The 27,974-nt window shown below is 40.7% G+C and overlaps 1 protein-coding gene across 4 annotated transcripts in view; it reads right to left on the bottom strand.

The window, feature by feature from the left end:
* Positions 1–27,094, bottom strand: part of LOC149140384 (Transducin/WD40 repeat-like superfamily protein) — a 264,051-nt gene extending 236,957 nt beyond the window's left edge. For 2 of the 4 annotated variants that reach the window (XR_016264991.1, XM_089450078.1), the window contains exons 1-4: positions 26,525–27,094; positions 26,206–26,276; positions 26,013–26,097; positions 25,799–25,911 (exon numbers count right to left, since the gene is read on the bottom strand). Coding sequence is in view for 3 of the 4 variants with exons in the window: in XM_089450078.1 (XP_089306204.1) it covers positions 25,799–25,911; positions 26,013–26,094 (195 nt within the window). In the remaining variant the exon portion in view is untranslated. The remainder of the gene's footprint in view (positions 1–25,798; positions 25,912–26,012; positions 26,098–26,205; positions 26,277–26,524) is intronic. The other 2 variants (XM_089450077.1, XM_089450079.1) reach the window with 2 other exon arrangements.
* Positions 27,095–27,974: the final 880 nt, after the last annotated feature.

The raw sequence follows: 27,974 nt of genomic DNA, 5'->3' as shown, positions 1-27,974 counted from the left end.
TGGGTCTCGATATATCATGAAAGGTCTCTCATTTGTGGATCATCACTCACAGATGTACAATGCAGTGTTATCGGAACAAGACCAAACCCAATTGAACTGGTTAATCCAACCGACTCCAACCAGTTTGGAGGCAAAACTAATCCAACTAGTTGCCTTGAACCAAAAAAGATTGGTTCGGCATTTTCTCACAGAACCAGCCCATTCTATATAGAACCAGCCAGTTCCATACAACATCCTACCACGCATGTAAGGACCCACAAAACTTAAATTTAATATATATATATATATATATATATATATATGAGTGCGGCAGCGTAATACTCAAACCTAGGGCCCTACTAATGCTATGTGATTAATGGTAATGCTAAATTCTTGAGGTAAAAGGAAGAAAAAGAAATACTTAAGTTTTAAACATTACCATTAATTGTTTCAGAATGTTTGAGAGTGGTTCCAACCTCGTTGGATTTCATATGGAGAAAGTAGGATTTTAAATCTCATTCGATATTTAGCAGTATTAACAGTTTTTAGGATCTCATTATTGGTAGGATTGCAATGTTTCCATTGGATTTTGTCATGTATGAGGGTATGGAACTAGCGTTTAATCAAGAGCACCAAACCCTCCATATACCTCAATGTTGGCGGCATTGATTGTTGAACTCCTCTGTCATGACCCTAGTAAAAGTGTACCCTTCACTCAAGCAAAATCACTGATTTGCCATGTTAAGTTTTTTCTATCTTATTTTAATGCTCAGAGGCTGATATTGATGATGAGGATCCCAAATATTTGGCAATGATTTTGATGATATGTACTTTTTTGTTGTGGCATGATTCTTTTTGGACTCCAAACGCCATTTAGAGCCTTTTTGTTAATGTATTTTTCGTTTAGAGATGGATTGCACTCGGTGCTATTTGTTAGAAAATGACTACCAAGGACATGTGTTCCTAAGGCTTGGTGTCCATCCTAGGAAAGAGTGTCCTAATATAACCCCCTTTACTTAAATTTATGGTAAATAAAGTTAAAGTGAATTTATAAGTCTATAACATCCCCATTTTCAGTTTCCCTTATGATGTGGTTAGGATGGATTTCCAAGGTTTGTGACAGCCATGTCATAGGGGCGAGATTACGTCATCGAAGGGCCTAGAGGAGTTTTGAAGAGCTTCATGAGGTCCAATGGGGTTCGCCTACAATATTTCATCCTCAAGGTCAATTCCACACAATCCGTTCTTAGTTCCATTTCATTCTGCCGATTCCCATAAAACGAGATTATTATCATCATATTTTAAATTAAAAACGCTAAAAGTGTTATTGGGAGCAGATTCTTTGGAGGAACACCCTAGTGTAATAGCTCGTTGGAACCGAGATGAAAAGATCTATAGGATGGAATGGTGAAAAGTGACTTATAGTGGCCAGAGAAAGTATGGTGGTCGAATATCATTTCCCAAGATTAAAAAGTGTTGAAATTTGGTACCGGAGGACAGGTGGTTCCCTTAACCTTTGATCTTTGGCCTAGGGAAAAGTGTCCAAAAGAATTTAATTTTTCTCCTAAAGTGACTTTATAATTTTATAAAGTTAAATCTAATTTAAAAGTGACTTTAAGTGATAAAGTTATTAAGTCTAATTTTAAAGTGACTTTCATAAAGTCAATGAAAAATTAGAAAGGAAAAGTGACTTTGGAAATAAATGACTAAGTGGGTCTTTATTAAAGTGGGGTGAATTAAAAAATAGAAAGTGAGATTTAAATGAGCATTTAATCTCAGCCATTGATCTAAATCTATTTCAGCCATTGGATTTAGAGATCACCCAAAAGTCACTTGGATCACCCAAAAGTCACTTGGAGTTATATTAAAGGAGGAAAAGGTCATTCATTCTTTCATGAGCAGATTGGGAGAAGGAGAGCAAGAGAGATTTCTGAGCAGGGAGGAGAAAGAGACAGCAGCTTGGCACACATTCCAAGGCAGCAGTTGAGCAGATTTGTACAGCTGATTCAGCACATAGTGAAAGGCAGATTTTTGCACAAAAATCGAGGCGCAGTTTGCTGATTTTTCTGCACACAAAACAGAGGCCGTACAGCATTTATTGCTGTCATGTTTGCTGTAATTTCCAGATTGCTGTGAGGCACAGGAAAGGAGATAAGTTGTAAATTTGCTTGCTGATTTTTTGCTGAATAATTCTCACTGTAAAAAGGCAATTTTCAGAAATAAAGAAGAGCTCTTAAACTGGTTTTCCCCAAAAGTTGTAGGGGGTTTTTCCAGGGTCAAGTTGACCAAAAATATCAGTGTTTTAATGTGTTTTAATGGCTGTTTTTGATTGCTGATTTTTAATTCTGCAATTTCCAGCATTTTGAAAAATTTCCAGAATTTGTGTTTTCAGCAATATTTATTTTTTCAGTCTGTTAAATGTATGGTTATGGGAATGGGCATTTAACTACATGGGAGAAATAAGGAGAAACTGAAAACCGGGGTGGGAAAACAGAAATTTCTACATGGTATCGGAGCTTGAGTGCTGAAGGGCAATTTGGGACAGCAAAAGAAAAAATACAGCTGCTGATTTTTTCACTCAGAAAATTCCAGCAAGCTGATTTTTCATAAACAGCAGTTTTATCTTTACCACAGCAGTGCTATTTTTCAGTTTTAGGACAGCAAGATGTCATTGGGATTGAGGGTGGAGGATAGGTTGGATGGGCATACAAATTACAGCGTTTGGAAGGAGAGAATGCAGAGTATCCTTGAGGAGGCAGAAGTCTGGGATATCATGGTGCATACAGCACAACACCCTGTTGTTGTGCCTACTGATGCTACTCAGTTGACAGCTTATAATAGAAAGAACAACAAGGGTAAGAGGCTGATTCTAGACGAAATCAAAGACCATTGCATTCCTCATGTGAGAGGAAAGAGCAATGCCCATGAGATGTGGACGGCATTGTCCAATCTCTACCAGAATACCAATGAGAACCGGAAGATGGTCCTGAAGGAGAAGCTGAAGAACATTAAGATGGGTAATGATAGTGCAGCTGGATATCTCACAAACATTACCAACGTGAGAGATGAGTTGGCAGCGATTGGAGAGGCCATTCCATCCACTGAGTTGGTGCGTATTGCAGTGAATGGCCTCCCCCGTTCATGGTTGAACTTTGCTGATGGGGTTTGTGCACGTGAGACCCTTCCCACATGGGAGAGGTTTTGGGATGATTGCATTCAGACAGAGATCAGGAAAGGACAGCTTGGGGCAGCCAAGCGAGTTGAGCAGGATGAGGATGTAGCACTGGTGGCAGGAGGCAAGAAAGGCAAAGGGAAGAAGCAGGCTTCCACAAGCAGTGGTGGGGGCAAAGGCAAAGGTAAAGGTAAACAGGGGAACACACAGAAGGACTATTCCAAGGTGAAGTGTTGGAATTGTCAAAAGATGGGACACTATGCAGTTGTGTGTCCGGAGAAGAAGAAGAAGAAGGGGAAGAACCAGGACGTGGCAGCTTCAGCAGAGATTGAGGACTTTGCTGGTCATTTTGACCGAGAGTTTGCGTTCACTATGTGTGAGTCCTCTAGTGCAGGATCACCTGCTACACAGGTTCAGAGGGAGCATGCTTTTCCCTCGATTAGCGGAGCATCTTCAGGTATCTGGTATGTGGACAGTGGGGCTTCACGTCATATGACAGGAATCCGTGAGTACTTCTCAGAGCTTTCAGAGAGTGGCACTGATATAAAGGTAGTACTCGGTGATGACAGAGTTGTTAGAGCAGTCGGGGTGGGTACACTGACATTTCAGAGGGAGTCCAGACCTCCCTTGAAAGTGTCAGATGTTCTTTATGTGCCAGGGATGAGGAAGAACCTCATATCCGTCTCAGCTTTGGAGGACAGAGGATATGAGGTACTGTTCAGGAGAGGACAGGTGTTGATGTATCTCAGGGGCACTCCAGCTGATTCAGCTAGAGTGATAGGTGTACGCCATGCAAAGGTGTACAAGTTTGCATTTCAGCCCCTTTTGGCATTGAGCAGTAGTACCGACAGCAGAGCTAGCAGTCCTGAGCTGTGTGAGATTTGGCACCGCAGGATGGGACATATGTATCATAGAGCCTTGAGGACATTGCGGGAGATCACTACAAGTGTGCCAGATTTCAGTACTGATCACTTTGATACTTGCAGAGGTTGTGCGATGGGCAAGTTTGCCAAATCCCCTTTTCCCAGCAGTGACAGCAGAGCGACGGGGATACTTGATTTGATTCATTCCGATGTGAGCGGTCGGATGTCTCATGTTTCCTTGAGTGGATATGAGTACTATGTTTTATTCATTGATGATCACTCTAGGAGGACCTGGATTTATTTTTTGAAGACCAAGAGTGAGGTCTTCAAGCGGTTTCAGGAGTTCAGAGCTCTTGTGGAGACTCAGACAGGTCGAAAGATCAAGTCCTTGAGGTCGGACAATGGAGGAGAGTACACCCTTGGAGAGTTTGTTGACTATTGTGCGGAGGCAGGCATTAGGAGGGAGTTCGTTGTTCCTTACAACCCCCAGCAGAACGGGGTTGCAGAGAGGAAAAACAGATCCATCATAGGGGCTGCCAAAGCCATGTTACATGATCAGGGGTTGCCATTGTTCTTGTGGGCAGAGGCCTGCAACACAGCTGTTTACTTGCAGAACAGGAGTCTGCATCGTGCCTTGGGGCACATGACTCCGGAGAAGGCTTTCTCTGGGAAGAAGCCTGATATTGGTCATCTTCATATCTTTGGATGCATTACATACTCCTATATACCCAAGGAGAAGAGGACCAAACTAGAGCCCACCGCAGAGAAGGGTATCTTTGTGGGCTACAGTGAGACCTCAAAGGCCTTTCGAATTTACATTCCTGCACAGAGGAGAGTTGTTGTCAGACGGGATGTGAAGTTCGAGGAGGACAGGGCCTTTAGGAGGTCACGGGAGTTAGAGTATCTAGATCAGCCAGACCCTCAGCAGCAGTTGAGTCAGTCGCAGGGATCCAGTGGGCAGGGATCAGAAGGATCAGGAGGTACATCTATGAGGATGTCAGGTCCGTCAGTGAGCAGTGGCTCATCGAGCCAGAGGGGTGGTGCTCCGAGCAGCATGCAGAGCAGTTCACTAGGGAGTCCACTGATGGACAGTTCACACGGTACCTCAGCTTCTACAGGTTCAGGTGCAGGCAGGAGGACAGCAGACAGACAGTCAGGAGTTCAGGCTACTGATGATGATGAGAAGGAGGAGTTTCATTCTCCGGTGGGAGAAGTGCGCTCAGGGAAGAGGAAGCCCAAGTGGCTTCAGGACACCTTGAGAGATGCCACATCTGTTGCTGAGCCGAAGAGGCCGGTCAGAGAGAGTAGACCACCTGAGAGGTTTTGTAGTTATATGGCGATGGTTACCAGCATCCTTGACTTTGAGCCTTCTAGCTATGAGGAGGCAGTTAGCCAGCAGGTCTGGAGAGAGGCCATGCAGGAGGAGTATTCTTCTATCATGAAGAATGATGTTTGGGAGGTGGTGCCGAGGCCTGAGGGCAAATCCGTGGTTACTTCCAGATGGCTTTACAAGGTAAAGCATGCTGCAGATAGCAGCATTGAGAAATTCAAAGCGAGGTTTGTGGCTAGAGGGTTCTCCCAGATAGAGGGAGTTGATTATGAGGAGACCTTCGCTCCCGTGGCTCGATATACTTCGATCCGCTCCATTATATCGATAGCAGCAGAGATGGGTTGGAAGATCCACCAGATGGATGTGAAGACCGCATTTCTCAATGGCTTCATACAGGAGGAGGTGTACATTGAGCAGCCACAGGGCTTTGAGGTGCATGGGAAGGAGTCCCATGTGTGCAGACTGAAGAAGGCCCTTTATGGCCTAAAGCAAGCTCCCAGAGCTTGGTACTCCAGGATAGATACATACTTGCAGGGGATGGGTTTCACAAAGAGTGAGGCAGATCCGAACCTTTACTTTATTGTGATTGGTGAGGAGCCTCTCATTCTGGTGCTGTATGTGGATGACTTGATCATTACAGGTGCAGAGAGACTCATAGAGCACTGCAAGAGAGATCTTGCGGCGGAGTTTGAGATGAAGGACATCGGCTTGATGCATTACTTTTTGGGCTTGGAGGTGTGGCAGGAGGAGGGGCATTTCTTCCTGGGGCAGGGGAAGTATATTGTGGACATCCTTAGCAGATTCCACATGGAGGATTGTAGACCCATGTCGACACCGATGATCACCAACTGGAAGAAGCTTCATGCTTCGGATTCCGAGTTGGTGGATCCCACATTGTACAGGCAGCTGATTGGTTCCTTGATGTATTTGGTCAACACTAGACCAGATATCTGTTTTGCAGTCAACACGATGAGTCAGTTTATGTGTGAGCCTAGGAAGGTTCACTGGGTGGCTGCAAAACACATTTTGCGGTACTTGCAGGGGACAGTGGATTATGGTCTGGACTACAGGCAGGGAGATGGAGTGAGATTGTCAGGATACACTGATTCTGATTGGGCAGGTTGTGCTTCTGATAGGAAGAGCACTTCAGGGTGTTGTTTTGGGTTGGGTTCAGTAGTAGTGTCATGGTTCAGCCGGAAGCAGCAGTCAGTAGCACTGAGTTCAGCAGAAGCAGAGTATATGGCAGCCAGTCTAGCTAGTTGTGAGGCCATCTGGCTTCGCAAGATGTTGTTTGGCTTATTTGGTCAGCCGTTGAGACCTTCAGTGATTTACTGTGATAATCAGAGTTGCATTAAACTCACGGAGAATCCAGTATTTCATGACAGGTCAAAGCATATCGGGATCAGATATCATTTCATCAGAGACTATGTTCAGAAGGGAGCTGTGAAGCTTGAGTATATTTCCACTGATGAGCAGGTTGCAGATATCCTTACCAAAGCCTTACCACGGGGCAAGCATGTCTACTTCAGGGACAAGATGGGTGTGGTGAGGAACACCTTCCTCGGTAAGAGGGAGTGTTGAAATTTGGTATCGGATGACAGGTGGTTCCCTTAACCTTTGATCTTTGGCCTAGGGAAAAGTGTCCAAAAGAATTTAATTTTTCTCCTAAAGTGACTTTATAATTTTATAAAGTTAAATCTAATTTAAAAGTGACTTTAAGTGATAAAGTTATTAAGTCTAATTTTAAAGTGACTTTCATAAAGTCAATGAAAAATTAGAAAGGAAAAGTGACTTTGGAAATAAATGACTAAGTGGGTCTTTATTAAAGTGGGGTGAATTAAAAAATAGAAAGTGAGATTTAAATGAGCATTTAATCTCAGCCATTGATCTAAATCTATTTCAGCCATTGGATTTAGAGATCACCCAAAAGTCACTTGGATCACCCAAAAGTCACTTGGAGTTATATTAAAAGAGGAAAAGGAGGAAAAGGTCATTCATTCTTTCATGAGCAGATTGGGAGAAGGAGAGCAAGAGAGATTTCTGAGCAGGGAGGAGAAGGAGACAGCAGCTTGGCACACATTCCAAGGCAGCGGTTGAGCAGATTTGTACAGCTGATTCAGCACATAGTGAAAGGCAGATTTTTGCACAAAAATCGAGGAGCAGTTTGCTGATTTTTCTGCACACAAAACGGAGGCCGTACAGCATTTATCGCTGTCTTGTTTGCTGTAATTTCCAGATTGCTGTGAGGCACAAGAAAGGAGATAAGTTGTAAATTTGCTTGCTGATTTTTTGCTGAATAATTCTCACTGTAAAAAGGCAATTTTCAGAAATAAAGAAGAGCTCTCAAACTGGTTTTCCCCAAGAGTTGTAGGGGGTTTTTCCAAGGTCAAGTTGACCAAAAATATTCGTGTTTTAATGTGTTTTAATCGCTGTTTTTGATTGCTGATTTTTAATTCTGCAATTTCCAGCATTCTAAAAAATTTCCAGAATTTGTGTTTTCAGCAATATTTATTTTTTCAGTCTGTTAAATGTATGGTTATGGGAATGGGCATTTAACTACATGGGAGAAATAAGGAGAAACTGAAAACCGGGGTGGGAAAACAGAAATTTCTACAAAAAGTGATTTTAATTAGTCACTTAATAAATACAAAGGGAAAAAGTGCTTAATTGAAAAAAAAAATGCCGAAAAGGGAAAAGTGACTTAAATAAAATAAAATAAAAGTCACTAAAAGAAAGTAAAGGGGAGAAGCTTCTAGAGTGGGAATAAAATAATAAAATAAAAGTGCTTCTAGAAGGCCAGAGAGAGAGATCTATCCAATCTTTACAAAGAGGGGGAGCAAATCATTTGGGATATCTGGATGGGAGCATTTGTTAGTTTAGGTATGTTCTATGCTAGAGCAATTTATTTCAATTTCCATAGTTAGCTCAATATCTTTTCCAGATTAGCAATCACATCAGCATTAAAGTAAACTGCAGATAGAACATAAATATAAATCACAAAAGACAAGCCAAGACAAGAGGGCACAAGATGTGGCGCTAGCCAAGGACAAACCCCAATGTGCAGAAACCTTGATCAATTCTTATATGTTCTTCCATAGTTCAACAGGGAGAGAGAGAGATAGTGCATTTACAACAGAAGTCAACACTTTGACTTATCTAGATAAGAGCATAGATCATCTCTAAGAAGATGATACATGAGATCAATTGAAGACATGTTGCTTCAACTGATTCTCCAAGGTGACTCCTTCACCTATCGTTGTGTTGCATTTTGTCATCATGCTGCACCTCACCATGTTGCACCTCATCATCACTATGCTGCATCTCATCATGCTTCATTAATCATGACTGTACCCATCACTGTACTGCATTATGTGCCATTGCTGCACCATGTTGCCATACTGACCTATGTGTTGGCTGCACCTTGCTTGCTTGTTGTCCCTTGCTTGCTTGTTGTCCCTAACATGCGTGTTGTCCTTAGCATGCTAGTTGTCCCTTGCATGCTAGTTGTACCAATACATGCTTGTCCCTTGCATGTTGCTCTCCTTCGGAGACAGATGCCCTGGCTGACACCCCGAATAAACACTCCAACAGTTCCCGACAGTTCTGGCTATTCCCAGCAGTTCCGGCTTCTGCGCTCTGCATCAGCGTTCCCGACAATTCCAGTTGTTCCCGGCAATTCCGACTTCTGCCCTCTGCGTTAGCTTTCCCGGTTGTTCCAGCAATTCCCGACAATTCCGGCCGTTCCGACAATTCCCGACAATTCCGGCTGTTCCAGCAATTCCCGACAATTCCAGCTGTTCCGACAATTCTCGACAATTCCAGTTGTTCCTGGCTATTCCGGCTTCTGCCCTCTGCGTCAGCTTCCCAGCAGTTCCGGCTATTCCCGACAGTTCCGACTTCTGCCCTCTGCGTCAGCTTTCCCGGTAGTTCCGGCTTTTGCCCTTTGCGTCAGTTTTCCCGACAGTTCCGGCTTCTGCCCTCTGCATCAACTTTCCCAGTTGTTCCGGCAGTTCTGGTTGTTCCCCGCAGTTCCTGTTGTTCCCCGCAGTTTTGGCTTCTACCTTCTGCGTCAGCTTCCTGGCAGTTCTGACCTCTGCCCTCTGCGTCAGCTTTCCCGGCAGTTCCGACTTCTGCCCTTTGTGTCAGTTTTCCCGGCATTTCCGGCTTCTGCCCTCTGCGTCAGCGTTCCCAACTGTTCCGGCTTCTCCCCTCTGCGTCAGCTTTCCCAACTGTTCCGACAATTCCAGTTGTTCCTGGCAATTCCGGTCATTCCCGGCAGTTCTGGTCATAAGAGTATTCTTTGAAGATGTGATAAAGAAGGTCACATGACTTAGATCTTATCTACACAAAATTGAAGGTATCGAAGAATGAAGGGATATCTTCATAAGATCTCAACTGCGAAATCTGGGAGAAATGATAAGAAGATAATCATCATTGTTCTAAATGCACTAACTGATGAACAAGGTAACAAATGTCCATGAGGATAAGAAAGTTACCTCATTTGACAATGTGATTTCTATGCAAAATAGAAGAAGACAAGTTGAGGGCAAAAGTGTTGAAGGTTAAAGGACTCAAACATTTGCAGAAAAGAAAGGGAAGTTTGGAAAATTTGTTCTTCAGAAAAATTATGGATATAAAATTCAATGTTATGGATATAAAAATGTGGATATTACAAGAAAGATTGTCCTAAAGAGAATATATCAAAAGAGGAAGACAAGAAGCCCATATCACTAAAGAAGTGGAGCCAAAGAGAAGAAGTCCAAGAAAAGAGGAAGTAAGAGATCTCTACTATGCTGAGATAGTCTCCCTCACAAAAAGTCTTGTCATAGCTCCTAAATCTTTTATAGGATATGGCTATAATAAATAATAAGATGCATTGTGGCATCATGGAAGCATTAGAAACAAGAGCTCGTGACATCACCATAGGAAACATGAAGGATGTCTAGAACAAAATCCATGGCAGTCAAATATGAAGGATACAGCTCTTGGGAACCTCATTGCAAACTTAAGGAAAGGAAGAATTCATCAAGACAAGGCTCATCATACATCAAGTCAAAAAGGAAACATCCGTCGAATAGGGATATACAAGATCCTCAAGATTCTCTGACAAAATCCTCATCGGAGGGTTCACAGATCTAGAGGGGAAGTGGGAAGCAAGTGTTTCATCAGGAACTCCAACTTGTGGAGTTCATTGGACGATGGCATGATGACATGAGAGATGCACTAGATAAAGGGGTTGAAGATATTTTCAATCAAGGAAGATGAAAGAAGCCTAGATGACCTAAAGGTAAATGAGGTATGTATGCTTGTATTTAATATTATAATGTCATGTCATATGGTTACAGGTAGCATGGATCACTACTTCTATCTTGAGAAGCATAATCAAGGGAAAAGGATCTCCTCCTCTGAAAGGATGCAGGAAGGCATAAGTCACACTAGATGAAATCAACATAATATGTCCTCATATGAAGTATGAGGTGGTTGACTTGATCAAGGAACTTTGATTGGAAGCTCCTGGGAATGAAATGTGTGAAGAAAGGAAGGAAGAGATCATGAAATATGCAACCATGATAAAGGCAATCAACATCCAAAAGACCAAGAGAGATTTGACTAGGAAATCTCCTGAAAAGATATGAAGACTCTAATGGAAGTTTGAAAAGATGGAGACCCTTGACAATGGATATCTTTGGGAGATGTGTCAACATGTATGCAGGACGTTGATACCTACAGGAAGATGTCATGATAAAAGACGAAGACCATCACAAAGGTAACTTTGATTTAAGTGTTCACTTCTTATTTTTGAACAAATATCTGGATGGGCTTATGCAGGACTGCCAAAGGGAAGAATTGTGGATGACTTCCAAAGGACCATATAGAAGGATGTAAGATCCTTCCGAAAATATGGCATGAAGAAAGCAGCATGACATGAAGCAAGGCCAGATGAACACTGATGGATCACTTTCTAATGAAAGGAATGAAGACATGACTGACTCATGGATGAAAGTGATGGATGATCTATGCCCTATGAAAGAAGCCACAAAAGATGAAGATTCCTGGACAAAGAAATTCATGACATTGAAGGAAGCAGCTCTTCAAGCAACTAGTCAAGGAGTTTTTGTAGGTTCCTAATTAAGAGGGAGCCTGGAAACAAGTTTCTTACTTGGGAGAAACTTCGAAATTCCTAAGCCAAGAGGGAGCTTAGGTACATTCCTTATGTAGGAATGAGTACATTCCATATTGGAATTGATATGTCCTCCCCAGTTGAGAGGGAGAGATAGACACATCATTATGGTCTTCACCTGGGAAGATAGAATGGAAGATTGGGTAATCATCTGGCATCCAATACTCTTTGAGGAGGAGATAGGGCACCTAATACTCTTTGAGGAGGAGATAGGGCATCCAAGATAAGAGTAGTCATGGACCAATATTCTTTGAGGACTGGCTATCCAAGATAAGAATAGTCCAAAGAAGGTCATACTCCGTGAACACACGGGTGGAGTATGTACCTTGAGAGAATGATTATGGTGTCTATGAATATTTGGTCTCGCAAGCATTGTGCTCTGATCATGTGGATAAAGTTGTTAGTCAAAGCCTTGCTATGTGACAATGTTGGTTGATATGATGCTAGACAGATGGGTTACCAATCCGATTCTTCTTATGAGAAATTCTTCAGATTGAGAATGACCAAGTACCATTATGAATACCTCCCTAGTTAAGAGGGAGTGTTGAAAAGTGTAACTAGGTTCGGTCTTCATAATGACATGTAATCTAAGTCACATGACACGAGGACACGAGACACAAAGGACACGTAAATACGAGTATTCAATACGAAACGCAACGACCTGGAAACAGGACAAGGGGGGCATGTTTTAAATATATTTAATAATATATATATATATATATATATATATATATATATATATACCAAAATATAGTTTTTTATCCATATTAAATTGCAGGTTGCAACTTATCTAATCAAATTAAAATATAATTACTTCTCAAAGTTCATAGTTCACTTTAAAAAAAAATAGAATCAAAATTTACTATTTAGAAATTAGAATGTGATATGCTTGGTCTTGATTCTTGAATATTCAATGTTCATTGTTCATGTACAACTTACAAGCACATAAGAAAATAACTCAAGTTTAATCCTATTGATTTCCTCTGCCCCTCTTGCGAGAAAATGCCACAGCTTTCCCTTTCCCTCTAGATGTAGATGCTGGTGTTGGTGGAGTTGGCAGTGGAGTTTGCTATGCTCTAGAAGTTGAAGAACTAGAAGTAGGAGCTATAGGAGGTAGACCACGTCCTCTACTGGTGGCAGGGGTAGCTCGGGTAGGTGATGTCACCTGGAAACATTACAATCTCCCAATCCTGAAATCCTGAAAAACTGATAAGCCTGTTGCATTTTGAATGAAATTTAAAATTCTACTTTCTCCATATGAAATCCAATGAGGCCGGAACCACTCTCAAACATCCTGAGTCATTTCATGGTAATGTTAAAAATTTAAGTAAAAAGGATGAAAATGAAGATTAAGGAGAATGTCACTTTTACTTTAAGAATTTAACATTACCATGAATAGCATATCAATACTAGGGCCTAGACTTGATCATTAAGCTGCCCCACTCAAAAATTATTTGTTTCTTTAAAAAAAAAATGCAGCTTATGCAGGGAATGTTTTCTATCAATGGAATACGTGTTTTCCAGATGCAGGACACGATGAAAATCGGCGAATAAGTTTTACATTTTACAGGACACGATGAAAAACGTTTTCGACACGTTTTAGGGCTGTTTTCGTGTCCAACACATAAAATACGGGACAAGGGACCTTGGAGGACGTGTCCTGTGACTTAGCATGTAATTGTGACTTTTGTAAATGATTCAATGAAGAAAATAAAATTATTTTTGTAAGCCTTGCTTCATGGGTTTCATGAGCAAGTGATTTTATTTTAGAAGGCTCCCATTAAGAGCCTTAGGATTGGTCATTAACAGTCAAAGAGTTTATGTCATGTATGAGGAACCCTTGTTGGGGATATAACAATGTATATGATTCTATAAAGTGTCTAGATAGCCCTCTAACAACAAGCACTAATCCACCTCTTGATGTCGGCCTCAATATGCATAAGAATCTCATGTCGGCTCAGCTTTGGAGACACTCATGTAGGCCCAAAAGCCCAACAGTGGCATCTATTCAAACACCAACATTGTGTATAAATACAGGAGGACTTTTCCTCATTTGGACTCATCTCATCACATCTCTCTCTCTCTACTGCGCAGAAAAGGGTCTCTCCCTCACACATGTGAATCCGGATGCTGCTGAAACTGAAGCTGCAACTGCAGAAGTAAAGATTGACCTGCGTGGACTAGACGATCTCGTCATTTGAACTGTGTTGTAGGTTCATTTCAACCTCCTCTGGAAGCCGCAACTTTTGGTGGTGGAATCAAGTCAATCCGACAGACGGTTTGCAAGATATGATTGTCCTAGTTTGAAGCCGGAAGCTGCTGAAACTGAAGTTGCAACTGCAGAAGTAAAGTTTGACCTGTGTGGACTAAAAGATCTCCTCATCTGAACTGCGTTGTAGGTTCATCTGAACCTCCTCTGGAAGCCACAACTTTTGGTGTGGAATCAAGCCAATCCGACGGTCGGTTTATGAGATATCGTCTGCCCTAGTTTGATGATGAAATCGCTAATGCTGATGTTGTTGATCTAGGGTTTGCTACTGCTGATATGAATCAGATTTATTGTACTATTTCTCTCAACTGAGTTATTGAAGATAAAAGAAGATTTGATCAAAGGGTTTCCCCACACATTGTGGGGTTTGTCCCTGGCTAGCCGCCACATCTTGTGTCTCTTGTCTTGGTTTGTTTTCTGTCGACCGTTTAATGTTCTATCTGCACTTTACTTCATGTACATGTGATTGCTAATCTGTGGAATATAATAAGGAAAAGAAGTAAACTGTTATAAGCATAGAACATACCATAACTTAACATGGAATCGGAGCTGAGGTGAAGACAAAGCCCGAGCAAGAGCAAGAGCAATCACCGAAGAGAAGATTGGCAAGGCTATCCTAAAAGAACGATGGGGTCCTCAACACTCTTTCCTGCCGAAGACAAGCTCCGTGAGAAAGTTGACTATCACGGACGGAAGATGTCTATCGATCTAACCCTTGAGGATCAAGGAGTGTTGGATCATGTGAGAGGCAATATTGTTGAGCCTCCATCAAATGCACCTCCTGCTGCCAGGAACAAATGGAAGAACGGAGAAATTAAAGCGAAGAAGATCATCTGGGACTCCTATCAACAAGCACTTGGTGGCCTACATCTTTGAACTAGACACCTCCAAGGAAATTTACGATAGACTGGTGAGTTTATTTAAAGTTAATGATGCAAATCAAGTTTTGTTTCTTAGAAATACGCTGAGGGAAATCAAGAATGGTAAAGATGAGAGTATGCAAGCATACTTCTTAAGAATCATCGAGATCAAGAACAATCTCCTATCTATTAGGGAGACTATTACCGACAGAGAAATGGCACTCACAACTCTTGGAGGATTACCATCCGAATGGTACGTGTTCAGGACTACTGTTCTGAACAATAATGTAATTCCTGGTTTCGAGGAATTAATGGCTAGATGCATTCAAGAAGAAACAAGGGTAGAAGAGCAAGAAATGCCCTTGCCTAAAGGTCCTCCTACTGCTTTTTCTTCTCATGCTACGAAAAGAAATAATTCTGGGTCTAAATCAAAAAGAAAAGTTGGAACTAAGGGTGGAAGAAAAGGACGATGTTTCATTTGCAATAAAGCAGGTCACTATGCAAGGGAATGTCCTAATAGAAAGGACTCTCACCGTGACGATGATCAAAACCCCTCTCATGGTAATCGAAGGGATGGAAAATTCAATAGCAAAGGTAAAAGGAATGCTAGAAATCAAGGAAGAGGACTACCATTCAAGAAGGCTAGAAATTCCAAGATGTATTGAATGCACCTGACCTCCGAAAGAACCTGGTGTCCATCTCGGCAATGGAAGACGAAGGCTACAAGGTAACCTTCAGCAATGGCAAAGTACGTATATGGAAAAATAATGTTAAAGATGCCTTTACTCTTGGTTTTCGTGTTGATTCATTATATTAGGTCGATGGAAGTCAGGTAGGTGTCATGTCTTATGACACATCTCTTCAGTCTGAACTTTGGCATTGGAGGTTTGTCCACCTTAATTACAAAGATCTACCCGATGTAAGACATATGGTAACAGGGATGCCCGAATTCCGACTAGAAAAAAGAAGGTGTATGTTTAGGATGTGCCGAAGGAAAGCTCAAAAGGGAACCATTCCCCTCAAGCCTAAGCAAGACCTCCGATATATTACAGTTGGTTCACTCAGGCATACCTGAGGTTGGCATTAAGAGGGAGACTACTACACCACATACTCCAGAGTAGAATGGTGTGGCACCGTACGATTATGGAAGTTGTCTCTATGGGTAGATGATGTAACAATGCCTGATGTGGAAGAACCGATGGATCCTATTTATCCACCTGAGCCTTCCTCTTCCAGGAAGAGGCCTTCATGGCTTAGGGGGATACTTGATGATGCTGAAAGACATGTTGCACCCCAAGGAACCTTTCGAGAAAGTAAGAAACCTAACAAGTATCAGGGATACCTGACCATCATGATCATGATTATACAAAATGAGCCTTCATCATTCACAGATGTCGTCAAGCATCAAGTATGGAAGGATGTTATGACCGAAGAATATAAGTCTATTATGAAGAATGATGTCTGGGAAATAGTTCCCAGACCCCAGGACAAAACAGCTGTTACTTCCAAATGGCTTTACAAGATAAAGCATGCAGCAGATGGAAATGCCTTTGAGTTTCAAAAACTCATTCGCGTTGATGTTCTTGATGAACCTTCGTCCGAACATATGTTTTGCAGTTAGCATTGTGAGCTCATATTTGGTTGAGCCTCACTAGATTGGTGCCAAGAATCTTCTGAGATGTCTTCAGGACACAATCTCTCATGGATTGAGATACACTGCTGGAAATATGAAACGACATGATTATTTGAATGTTGATTAGGCAGGTAGTGTGGAGGATCACTGGAGCACTTTTTAATGTTGTTTCTCTTTGGATTCTGCTTCGATATAATGGATGAGCAGGAAGCAGAAGTCAGTTGCCATAAGCACCGCCGAGACTAGATACATATCTACAAGTATGATCTCGTATGAAGCTGCCTGGTTGGGGAAGCTCTTCAGTGAGCTGTTTGAACACATACCACTATGATTCTTTGTAACAACCAGAGGTGGGATTCAATTATTGAGGAATCTTGTATTTGTCAATTGCTCCAACTAATAGACATCATCTAGGATATGGTAAGTCGATGAGCAGGGAGGCTCCATCGCATTAAGATGATGTACAGGTCGATACACCTTGTCAAAGCCCCGAGGAAAGATCTAATCTATGATTTTCCCAAACGACTTGGAGTTGTCAAGAAACCCTTGTACAAGGGTCCTGCACTATGTTGCATGGGTTCCCGAACCCAGGGGTGGGGTTCTCGAACCCGTCCCGGGTTCTCATCCCCAAGTACCGGATTCAGGTTGAGGCGCTTCTGAAAAGAACCCATAAGAACCGGGTTCTTCTATGAAGAACTAAGTTCTTCATTAAAAAAAGTTGGGTTCTTTTGTCTTAACGGGTATGGAGAACCCTGATGATGGGTACTTGGAACCCCAAAATCAGGTTCTTTTGGGTTCATTTTAGTTTTTATATTTTATTTTTTAATTAATTTAATGGGCTTCCCCTAATATTCTAGGTAGCTAGTTCTTCATCTTGTGAGAGGAATTGGAGTACTTATGCCTTTATCCATTTAGTAAAGAGAAATATGTTGGGCTCAAAGAAGGCAGAGAACTTAGTGTACATTCATAGCACACTTCGTCTCATATCTCAAAAAGACCCTGGATACAAGGGTCCTTTCAAGAGATGGGACCAATACACAAACAATGCTATGTGTGTGGATGAGGAAATACAACCAGATGGCCTTATTGAGCTACCTCCAATTGCTATGGATGAGCAAGAGCCTCAAGATGAGAGTGATCCCTACCTGGAGAGCATGCTAACTGAAGATCTGAGTGATGTTGATGACATCGCTTGAGGAAGCCATTGTTCACTATTAGATACTTTTATTTTAGTATTTTAAAATTTCCCAGTTCTTGTTTGGAGATGCCTTAAGACAAATTTTGAATGTAGTATGACGATGGACATATATCATGATTCTTATTAATATGTAAACTCCAATTTGCACTTGATATCTAACTAGAAATTTTGAAATTTCATTGTGAATGTTGAATGTTCAATGATGTGCATGTTTAAATATTTAAAGTTTAAATCATAAATATTTTAGTTTTCTTGTTTAAAGTTGAAAAATATACAAATTCATATATATTATAATTTATAAAATATAATATATATATATTATAATATACCCCCGACGAACCCACGCACCCTGTTTCGAAAAATGACGTCCTCGTCCCCGTCCCCGCACCCGTACCCGTCCCCGAACCCACGTTTCCTGGCAACATAGGTCCTGCATGTTGTATACATTGAGCTCTGGGAGCTCTGAGGGCTTGCAGTTCTTATTGGAGCAACATACGACCACAAGGTGACTCACCCTCCCCTGGTGGTGCGCACTGGAACAAGATGATTCGCTCTCTTGTGGGACAAGATGATTCGCTCTCTTGTGGAACAGGATGATTCACTCTCCTGTGTAACAGGATGATTAGTTCTCCTGTGAGGCTTGGATTGATGTGTTCTCCATGGCGATTGTAGCAAGATCGATGTGTTCTCCTGTGAGGCCTGGATTGATGTGTTCTACATGGCAATTGTAGCAGGATTGATGTGTTCTCCTGTGAGGCCTGGAATGATGTGTTCTCCATGGCAATTGTAGCAGGATTGATGTGTTCTCCTGTGAGGCCTGGATTGATGTGTTCTCCATGGCGGCCTGGATTGATGTGTTCTCCATGGCGATTGTAGCAGGATTGATGTGTTCTCCTGTGAGGACAGGATTGATTAGTTCTCATGTCGAGGCATCCTACCCATGCAGTCTAGGACTCATGGGAAGTACCTCTCATCTGATCAATCAGCAGGGAAATGAAGTTAGGGACCATAGTAGTACCGATGGACGCATCGTTGTATCTACCGTACTCCCTACACTAGGATGACCTCCATTGATCCGAGATCAATGATACTGGTCTGGGACCAGTGGTAGGAGTTGTATCATACTATGACACTGACTTCCAGTCGGTTGAGACTGGTCTGGGACCAGTGGTACATACTCTGAGACTGACTTCGTGTCAGTGTAGTACTGGTCTGGGACCAGTGAAAGTGGTACATACTATGACGCTGACATCAGGTCGATTGAGACTAGTCTGGGACCAGTGGTACACTCTTTGAGACTACGATACCGGTCTGGGACCAGTGGTAGGAGTTGTACCATACTATGACACTGACTTCGAGTCGGTTGAGACTGGTCTGGGACCAGTGGTACATACTTTGAGACTAACTTCGTGTCAGTGCAGTACTGGTCTGGGACCAGTGAGAGTGGTACATACTATGACGCAGACTTCGGGTCGGTTGAGACTCATCTGGGACTAGTGGTACACTCTCTGAGATTGCGATACTGGTCTGGGACCAGTGGTAGGAGTGGTACATATGAAGCTGACTTCGGGACGGTTGAGACTGGTCTGGGACCAATGGTACGCACTCTGAGACTGACTTTGAGTCAGTGGAGGATGATACTGGTCTGAGACCAGTGGAGTTGTACTCAATATGACGCTGACTTCAGGTTGGTTGAGACTGGTTTGGGACCAGTGGTACATACTCTAAGACTAACTTTGAGTCAGTACGATACATCCTCGATCATTTCTTCTTCTTCATAATTCGGACAAAAGCAGAGCAGAATAGAACAATGCAAGAGCAGAATAATATAGACCAGTACAGGGCAGAACAAGACAAAGCAGAACAGGCAAAATAGCGCAGAGCAGGGCAAGAGACAGGTTGTACAGGGCAGTGCATTTGATGGATGAATAGTAATGACCGATAGACAGATTGCAGATGAAGTTCTCCCTAGTCGAGAGAGAGTGTTAAAATTGGAAACTAGGGCAAAACTTCATGTGGGTCATCTTATTCATGGCTGATAATATTTTTATTAGATTCCTCTCGTCGAGAGGTGTAGGATTGATATAAAGATCATCCGATTTCGATAAGTATTCATGGAGATATGAATTTATTATCAAGCCGACCTACAACTCATGTAGGCCCAGGAAGCCCAACAGTCGCATCTATTCAAACACCAACATTGTGTATAAATACAGGAGGATTTTTCCTCATTTGGACCATCTCATCACATCTCTCTCTCTCTACTACGCAGAAAAGAGTCTCTTCTCTACTGCGCAGAAAAGGGTCTCTCCCTCACACATGTGAAGCCGGATGCTGCTGAAACTAAAGCTGCAACTGCAAAACTAAAGATTGACCTGCGTGGACTAGAAGATCTCCTCATCTGAACTGCGCTGTAGGTTCATTTGAACCTCCTCTGGAAGCCGCAAATTTTGGTGGTGGAATCAAGTCAATCCAACAGACGGTTTGCAAGATATCGACTGCCCTAGTTTGAAGCCGGAAGCTGCCGAAACTAAAGCTGCAACTGCAAAAGTAAAGTTTGACCTGCGTGGACTAGAAGATCTCCTCATCTGAACTGCGTTGTAGGTTCATTTGAACCTCCTCTTGAAGCCGCAACTTTTGGTGGTGGAATCAAGCCGATCCGACGGCCGGTTTGTGAGATATCGTCTGCCCTAGTTTGATGATGAAACCGCTAATGCTGATGCCACTGATCTAGGGTTTGCTACTGCTGATATGAATTAGATTTATTGTACCATTTCTCTCTGATGAATTATTGAAGATAAAAGAAGATTTTATCAAAGGGTTTCCCCACACATTGTGGGGTTTGTCCCTGGCTAGCCGCCACATCTTGTGTCTCTTGTCTTGGCTTGTTTCTGTCGATCGTTTAATGTTCTATTTGCACTTTACTTTATGTACATGTGATTGCTAATCTGTGGAATATAATAAGGAAAAGAAGTAAACTGTTATAAGCATAGAACATACCATAACTTAACAATTTTCAAGGGAGTCTGTGCAGATTTCTAGAGGTCTGACAGCACAAAAATTGAAGTTATCAGAGCTTTAAGTAGTAGCACAAATTCTCAGAAAGCCTAGGCACGAAAATCAAGGTATTTTGACAGCATCAATTACAGCTTGTTAGTCAGTAACCAGCGCAATTTTCAAGGGAGGAATTGCTGGGAAAATTGTGCAGCTGGCATGAATTTTTAGGATACTGTCAGGCATGAATTTATGGGTGTGATTGGCACAAAAAACAAGGATTTGTTTGGCACAGCATTTGAGGAGCAGCTACAGCACGAAATTCTAGGAAATCTGGGCATGATTTCGTATGAGATAAGTTGACATAACTGCTGTAATATTTTCTCTGAAAGTAATAAAAATCTCTCTCTCCTCACAGGTTTTCCTTTCAAGGATTTTCCAGGGACTTTGGACCAAAAATCACTATGTTAAAATTTGTGTGTACTGCATTTATTCTCAGTGAAAGTAAAAGAGTAGAGTAGGCTTATGTGTTTCATGCTTTAGCAAATATTCATGTTTAAAAACAGCAGCATAAATCTATGTTTGGTTGGGCATTAAACTAATGTGATTCCTATATCTAAAACCGGGTTGGGCCTACAATTTTCTACACTATTTGGGTTATATGCACCAATGTTGCAAACATTGCGATAAAATCATCACATCACAATTTTTTTCAACTGAAAAATCGTGATACAATCATAAAAATCGCAAAAGAAATCGCGATTTGATCCAAAAACGCCACTATGCAAACAAGGGGCAATTTAAGTCAATTTTTTTATTTTTTATTTTTTCATGTATTTTCTTTAATTTTGCCAATATTTGCTATTTTTCCCAACTTTTATGATTTTTTTTATCACTGTGCCAATTTTTTAATCATTGATATGCACCCTTGCTATATATATGAGACAATGAGAAACTTTGCATATTTGTGTATAATGGTTTTGATTGACATGGATGCACATGAATACATTTTTTTTTTCAAAATTTGAAAATTTTACATATTTTTTTGTTGATTAGTTTTTTGGTCTAGTTTTTCTCCTGTTCACATTTTTTGGGGTAGACCTGTCCGATGACTAGTTTGGTTCCGATAACATTGGTGTAATGCCAGGCATCTCCATTAGAGATAGAGAAAGGAACTTGTAAGGGAACTCCCTGAATCCCGGAACAACAAATGGTACCTCCCTTGAATCTTACAGTAAATGGGAAATTTGAAAACAAAGTGCCCCTTGAACTTCATCTCTTAGTGATGGCAAAGCTAGCAAAACCTCTCAGATCATGAGATGTGGTGGTCTATATTGATCCATAGATGGGTGACAAAAAGCCACAACTAGTCAATATGGATCTTGAGCCCATATACCCAATGGCATTGAATGTAGTTAAGACGAACAATGAGACCATCCTACAATGCATGAAATGATCATAAAAAGGGAGATCCTTGGGCCAAGAGTCAGAGTATGCCTCATAGATGTCATCCTCAATTTCCCTAATGATCTCTCCTTTAGCAAGGAGGAGGACCAAGATCATCCAAAGAATAATTATATAATTGAAAGAAGGGAAATAATCTAAAGAAATGTCAAGGGACTGCAGAAATGGTGTGCAAACTAAACTAGTTCCCTCTGCATCCAAAAAGGTTCAACTCCTTGAAAGAGCAAAGAGCAAGATAGGGTGTCTATCCCAACAAGAAGAAAAGTCCCCTAGAGTACAGTTCTTTTGAAGAATGAAAATGAGTGTTTAAAAATTTCTCCAAGAGTAAAGGATGGGCCCCAAACTCACTTTGGACAATCACCTAAGAGATGGTCCATTTGTATTGGATCATACATCGAAGCATGATAGAAAATTCAATAGACCCTCTCAACAGGCTCCCAAGCTATGGAGGAAAGAACAATGCCCAAATCTGAACTCCATAAAAAATATAGGCTTGATGATGGTTTCAAAAAGCTACCATCTTTGTAGGGATGTCTTGAAAACACAAATGGGAACGTTAGTTTTTGAGCAAGGCCAAGGAAGCAAACCCCAAGCAACACTAGGATTGGAAATAAAAACCCCAGAGTGGACCAAGGGCCCAAAACTAAAGCCCCAAATATATGTAGGCTATGGTAACATCCACTGTGATCAGCAGAAAATAATTAAAAATCTTCCACAGATTTCATGGAGGTTTTGAAAATCTTGATCTTAGTTTTTGCCAACGTTGATTGTCATCTACTTGAGCTCGCAAATGCGAGCAAAAGTATCCAATTGACTCTGAAGGACCTCGAGGGGTAAACACAAAAGGGCCACATCCTTTGCAAACAAGAGTATGGCAATCAAGACATGGTATATAATGCAACCATCATCTGTATTAGTGTTCTCCCTAAGAAATTTCTACAATTCATCAATGTCAATCCCAAACAATGTGGGAGATGAGGGCAGCCTTGTTTGACCCAACTGTTGCTTGTAATGAAATCAAAATAGCCATGTTATGTACAGAGTTGTCCTAGAACTATCTCATGGAGCCCTGATATCACTCCAAACTGCCCTTGGAGATTCCAGTTACATGGGAATCAAACAAACACTTGGAGAATATGCTGATGTCACCTCCCATAATCTCCCTCACTTTGGGCTAGTGCTCCTCTAGAGTCATGGGGGATCCCTAGTAATCTAGGATTCTGGAGTACAAAATACTCAAAGAAACCTTGCAACACACTTCAAATCTGCACTTTGTAACTAATCAGATCTCTGCTAAGAATTGATCTCCAACAGCAAGTACAACTTCAATCTACAATTATGAATATTAAATCAGCCCATGACAAGTGTAAATCAACGCTATATTATTTCATATCTGCTACAAAAGTTGCGTATCTGCCACTAAAAAGGCAAAAATCAGCAAGGAAAGTTATCTTAAAAGTGTTTTGACCGGTGTCACAGATCCAATGGGTATGTAGTTGAGCAGGTGAGATACCTAAAGCCAATCAACTCAAAAATTTCGTACCAATCAATTAAGCATATAAATGAATAAGAATTGACTGGTGTTATTCTCAACTGCGTTAAATGGATTTAGAGAAGGAAGGGTTCCTGCTAAATTTAGAGGTGCATTAAATTTAGCAGAGGGACCCACAAGTGAAAATAAGGTGCAGTTTACTTTTTCTTATTATTTTGACTTAGGAAAATTTTAATTTACCTATAGTCAAAAAGTGAATTGATCTCAGCCGCCCATTGAGATTTAATCTCCGCCATTCGCAGAGTTTGTGGGCCTAGGTCGAATTTCTAAGGAAAAAAGGGCACAGACTTGGCTAAGTATGCACTAGACGATTTGTGTGTTCGGCTCAACAAAAGAAGAATTTTCCATATCAATGCACTAGGGCAGGAAGGGAAGCCGAATAGCCTCAGCGTATTCCTTCAGCCAGCATACATCTCTTCCACGGCCCAATTAGCTTGCGCAGAAGGGCCGAATTAGCCTGTACGAGTCCATGCAGGGAGGCCGAGTACAGAAGGAGTGCGCAGACCAACTGTGTTGAGGGTCAGTGAATTGAAGGGAAATTTTCCCTCAGATTTGTAATCATTATTTGAATAAAAACACAAATTGGCAACTTTTCCCCAGTTGGGGTTTCCTGGGTAAATTTCAGGTGTATTGTTTTATTGTGTGCATGTGTCTTCAAGAATTTATTTTTCCGCTATTATTCTGTTAGAATACTCAGCATATTTAGTAAGTGAATTTGACAGTTCAGTTTTCAGTTCTTTAATTTCAGAATACTTATTAAATTAGCAGCTAGGTATTAGAAAACTAACAAACTGTTTCAAGACAACAACAGCCAGAATCAGTTCAAGACAAAACCAGTCAAAACCAGTTGGTTTGACCAACTTTAAACCACTTGGTCTCCTTCCCCCAAAAAAATGAAAAATAAAATCAAAAGATAACAAAAACAAAAACAAAAACCCTACAACTACTCTAAAACCTAATTCTGATATATTTAACAATGACCCTTCCTATCCTGCATGGACTTATTCTGGAATCTGGATTACTTCCAGCCACATCCACTACCACAGAAAATGGACTCCAGAGCATCAAGTCAAGAAACAGGGCATACCAATGTAGAAAATGTAGAGGATCTAGATTCAGATGAATATATTGTTTGATTTGAATGTTGAATTTAGTATGATCATTTTTGGACTCTGCAGGTGCTTTAGAGCCTCAATATTAATGTATTGTGGTTCAGACATATATTGCACTATGTACCATTTTGCTATATTCACCCTTACAATTTCTATATACAAAAGAAAACTTTGCATATTTGGTGTCTAATGCTTTGAATTTATATTGATGTAAGAAATATATTTTTTTAACATGATTTGAATAATTTATACATTTCTGGGTCAATCAGTTTTGTTTTGGGTTTTTTTTGGGGTCAACCAGTTCAGTTTTAATAACATTGATCCCCTGCTGCTCAATATACAATTCAAGGTAACATTACTAGTTGACGGGTTTGAAATTCCATTGAAATAATACCTGCTAGTCACGTCTCTATGTCAAATATAAAAAATTAAATATTTGCCCATGGTAAATGACAAACTCTCATGCCCTTCTCCACATTTCACAGATGGTACCCAGTGCAAACCCATCAGCACCGACTACCGTGCCTGACTAAGCAAGACATGCAACAGAGGCAACCAGCCCATGGGGATCAATCTCAAGACCTTCTGCATGATATCGAACCACTCAAGCTAGCACACCAGGTAAATGACAATCTTCCTTTACCAGGTTAACACTTAAATTTTTGCAATAACTAGTCAAGAGTCAAGCTGCAGGTCAGGATATATGAATTAGACAAATATATGTGCTTTAGTACACGGTATGCTATATAATTAACGCTCATTCACCACATAAACACTTTTACGAGTTTATTACTTGTTAACTTCAGCAATTACATGCTTGGCTTGCATATAAGAGTTTTAAAATATGAGAATGATAGAAAAGTTAGAAGACAACCTTACGGAAACCACAAAAAAAGGTGTAACTTTCAGCTCCCTCCATAACTCGTACAGGCTAAAAATGTTTTATTCTACGATAATGCTAAAGGAAAATTCTAAATAATATTGCAGCTAGTGAAATCTGAGAGGGGCCACCTATATCGACGAGATAAGAATTTCAGTACACCAACCTCGATAATCACCTATAAATCATCATGCATTAATAACGTCCACCATTTTTGGGTGCCTATAATATAAAATTCTCTTTTTTTATCAAATAAAACAAGTGAAAATAACCATAACCCCTAAATCTTCTACACCATTTGAGATTCTTACAGGATTTTCGTGGTCACTCGAAAGAGAAGTGACTAAGACAGCCCGGTCAGGATCGGGTTGCCCCCATCTGTCAACGACCTCTGGCAACCCTTTTTCTCCTTGAACTTGAATAACTGTAAATCACCATTAAAGCCATCAAACATATTAATAAACTCTGTCAGCTTTACAGAGGGAGGAAAAATTGATAAGAGCAAGGAAGTTTACAATTTCTGACCTTTAATCAACCCCAAAGCATCGAATGTCAGTGCCCTCAGTGGGGGGCAGCCCTGGCATTCTATCACAGTAGTGCGAGACATGGCCTGAAGATCATAAAACCCACTGTTATATTTGTGGGGTTGTCAAAAATCTTAAAATCCTCTTAGCCTTGCATATTTATATGTATACAGTGGAGGAAGAAAATAACACACCGCGCAGTTCAGTAGTAAGAATATCCACAGTAGTAATGCTGCTCCTGTAAAGTTCAATCACCACAGCGCTGCTGCTCGGAGCATCAATTTTCAAATACACGACATAATTACATGGAAGGCATAGTTTATATTGACGAATTTCATATTTTTAAATTATGAAGGGCCTATCTGAATATTTTTAGTCTAATACATGACTGAAAGGATAACATAAAAGATATATAAATAGTTTTTCAGTTCTGTTCCTATTTTTAATTATTAAAAAATAATTCAGGAAACAGGCTAGCTAAAAAAATTAATGGCAAGGAGCGCTTCCATTTACCGGTTTGAGCAATGAAGTGTTTCGATTTGTGACCCGTCAGTTTGTTATTTTGAGAAATCAACCTATGGTGTTTCATTAACCCACGTATTGCTCATTCCATTACTGTAGAATGTTGATTCGGCTCTCTATCCCCACATCCTGATTTGCTTGGCTTGGCGTAACAGACATTTTAAACGTGTTATTGCAGTGTTAGCTAATGTGCTGAGATTGAAAATGGATGACAAAAGACATGGGGCAATCTGAAATGGCGCACCCACTGCTTTTTCCCAGTCTGCAACAAGCGAAGTAATCAATATTCCGTCCTCTAAATTTCCCAGTCGATCTCAAAGATCATTCGCTTTTTTTTCCGCGGCACCCCCACTGCCCTTCTTCTTAATCAAGTTCAGGTTCTTAGAAAGCCGAAGCGCCTTCTTCTCCGGGTTTCTTTTCTCTGCTAGCATGGCAGTCCACACCACTATATTAGAAACTGAATGGTTATGAGTCAAGTCGATTTCAGTTTACAAGGGCTCCTCGTATAATGACAACGGCCAAAAAGTTATGAATGGCATAGGATAAACCCTAAGGAATTTACGAAAGGACAATAATAAAACAACTGCTATAAGTTTCTTATAAAACAAGTGCTACATAGTAGTCATTGAAGGTTAGTTTAAGAATATAGTTAGAAAGAAAGAAAGAAATTATTTAATTTTAATTTTTACTGGAGTAAAGATAGCTTATGGCACAGATAATATATTTATTTAATTTTAATTTTTACTGGAGTAAAGATAGCTTATAAGACAGATAATATATTTAGGTTAGCGTAAAAAATAATGCAGTGAGTGTTATGTTATATTAAAGTTATTAAATTAAATATTATTTGTTTTTATTTTTATAATTTTGTTTGGTAATTAAAGTAAGTTTAATTTAGTTAAGTTTTTGAATTTCAAGTTTATGATAATTTGTGGTATTGATAGATTTGATTTGTCTCAATACTAATATTTTTAGGATTTCGTTAAAGGAAATGTATGTGGAATTTACATGATGCTACAAGACAAGATTTAGTCGATGTCAATATTTAGAAAGATGCATTAATTTTACAGTGATATTTCTCTTATTTGTAGGATGTAAATAGTGACTTTGGATATAATTTAGAAAAATAGAATAGTCCCAACATACTTTTCCAGGTGAAAGTGAACAGACTCTAAACCAGTGAGGATCCGTGGGACCTCACCCCGCTACACGAGACCTCAGCAGTTAAATCGTCTTAGATCAATCCATGGAAGATGGACTAGATCCTCTAGACCTCAGCAGTGCACAAACTCCCCTAGACAACAAGTTAGTGGACAGTTCGTACCTCCCACTGACCCTTCATCGAGCCAGCAAACTTTGTGGATTTTTTTCATTGCTCTTCAACCAATCTCGAATATTAGGAGAGATTAGTCTAATCCTCTTCATTAGGGTATTCCATACA

This window comes from Pinus tabuliformis, chromosome X, assembly GCF_031772625.1.
Source record: "Pinus tabuliformis cultivar Carrire ecotype Pingquan chromosome X, CPIR1, whole genome shotgun sequence".
In the NCBI taxonomy this organism is placed as follows: domain Eukaryota; kingdom Viridiplantae; phylum Streptophyta; class Pinopsida; order Pinales; family Pinaceae; genus Pinus; species Pinus tabuliformis.
The sequence above is the reverse complement of the archived record's forward strand: the minus strand, read 5'-3'. Positions and strand labels throughout refer to the sequence as shown.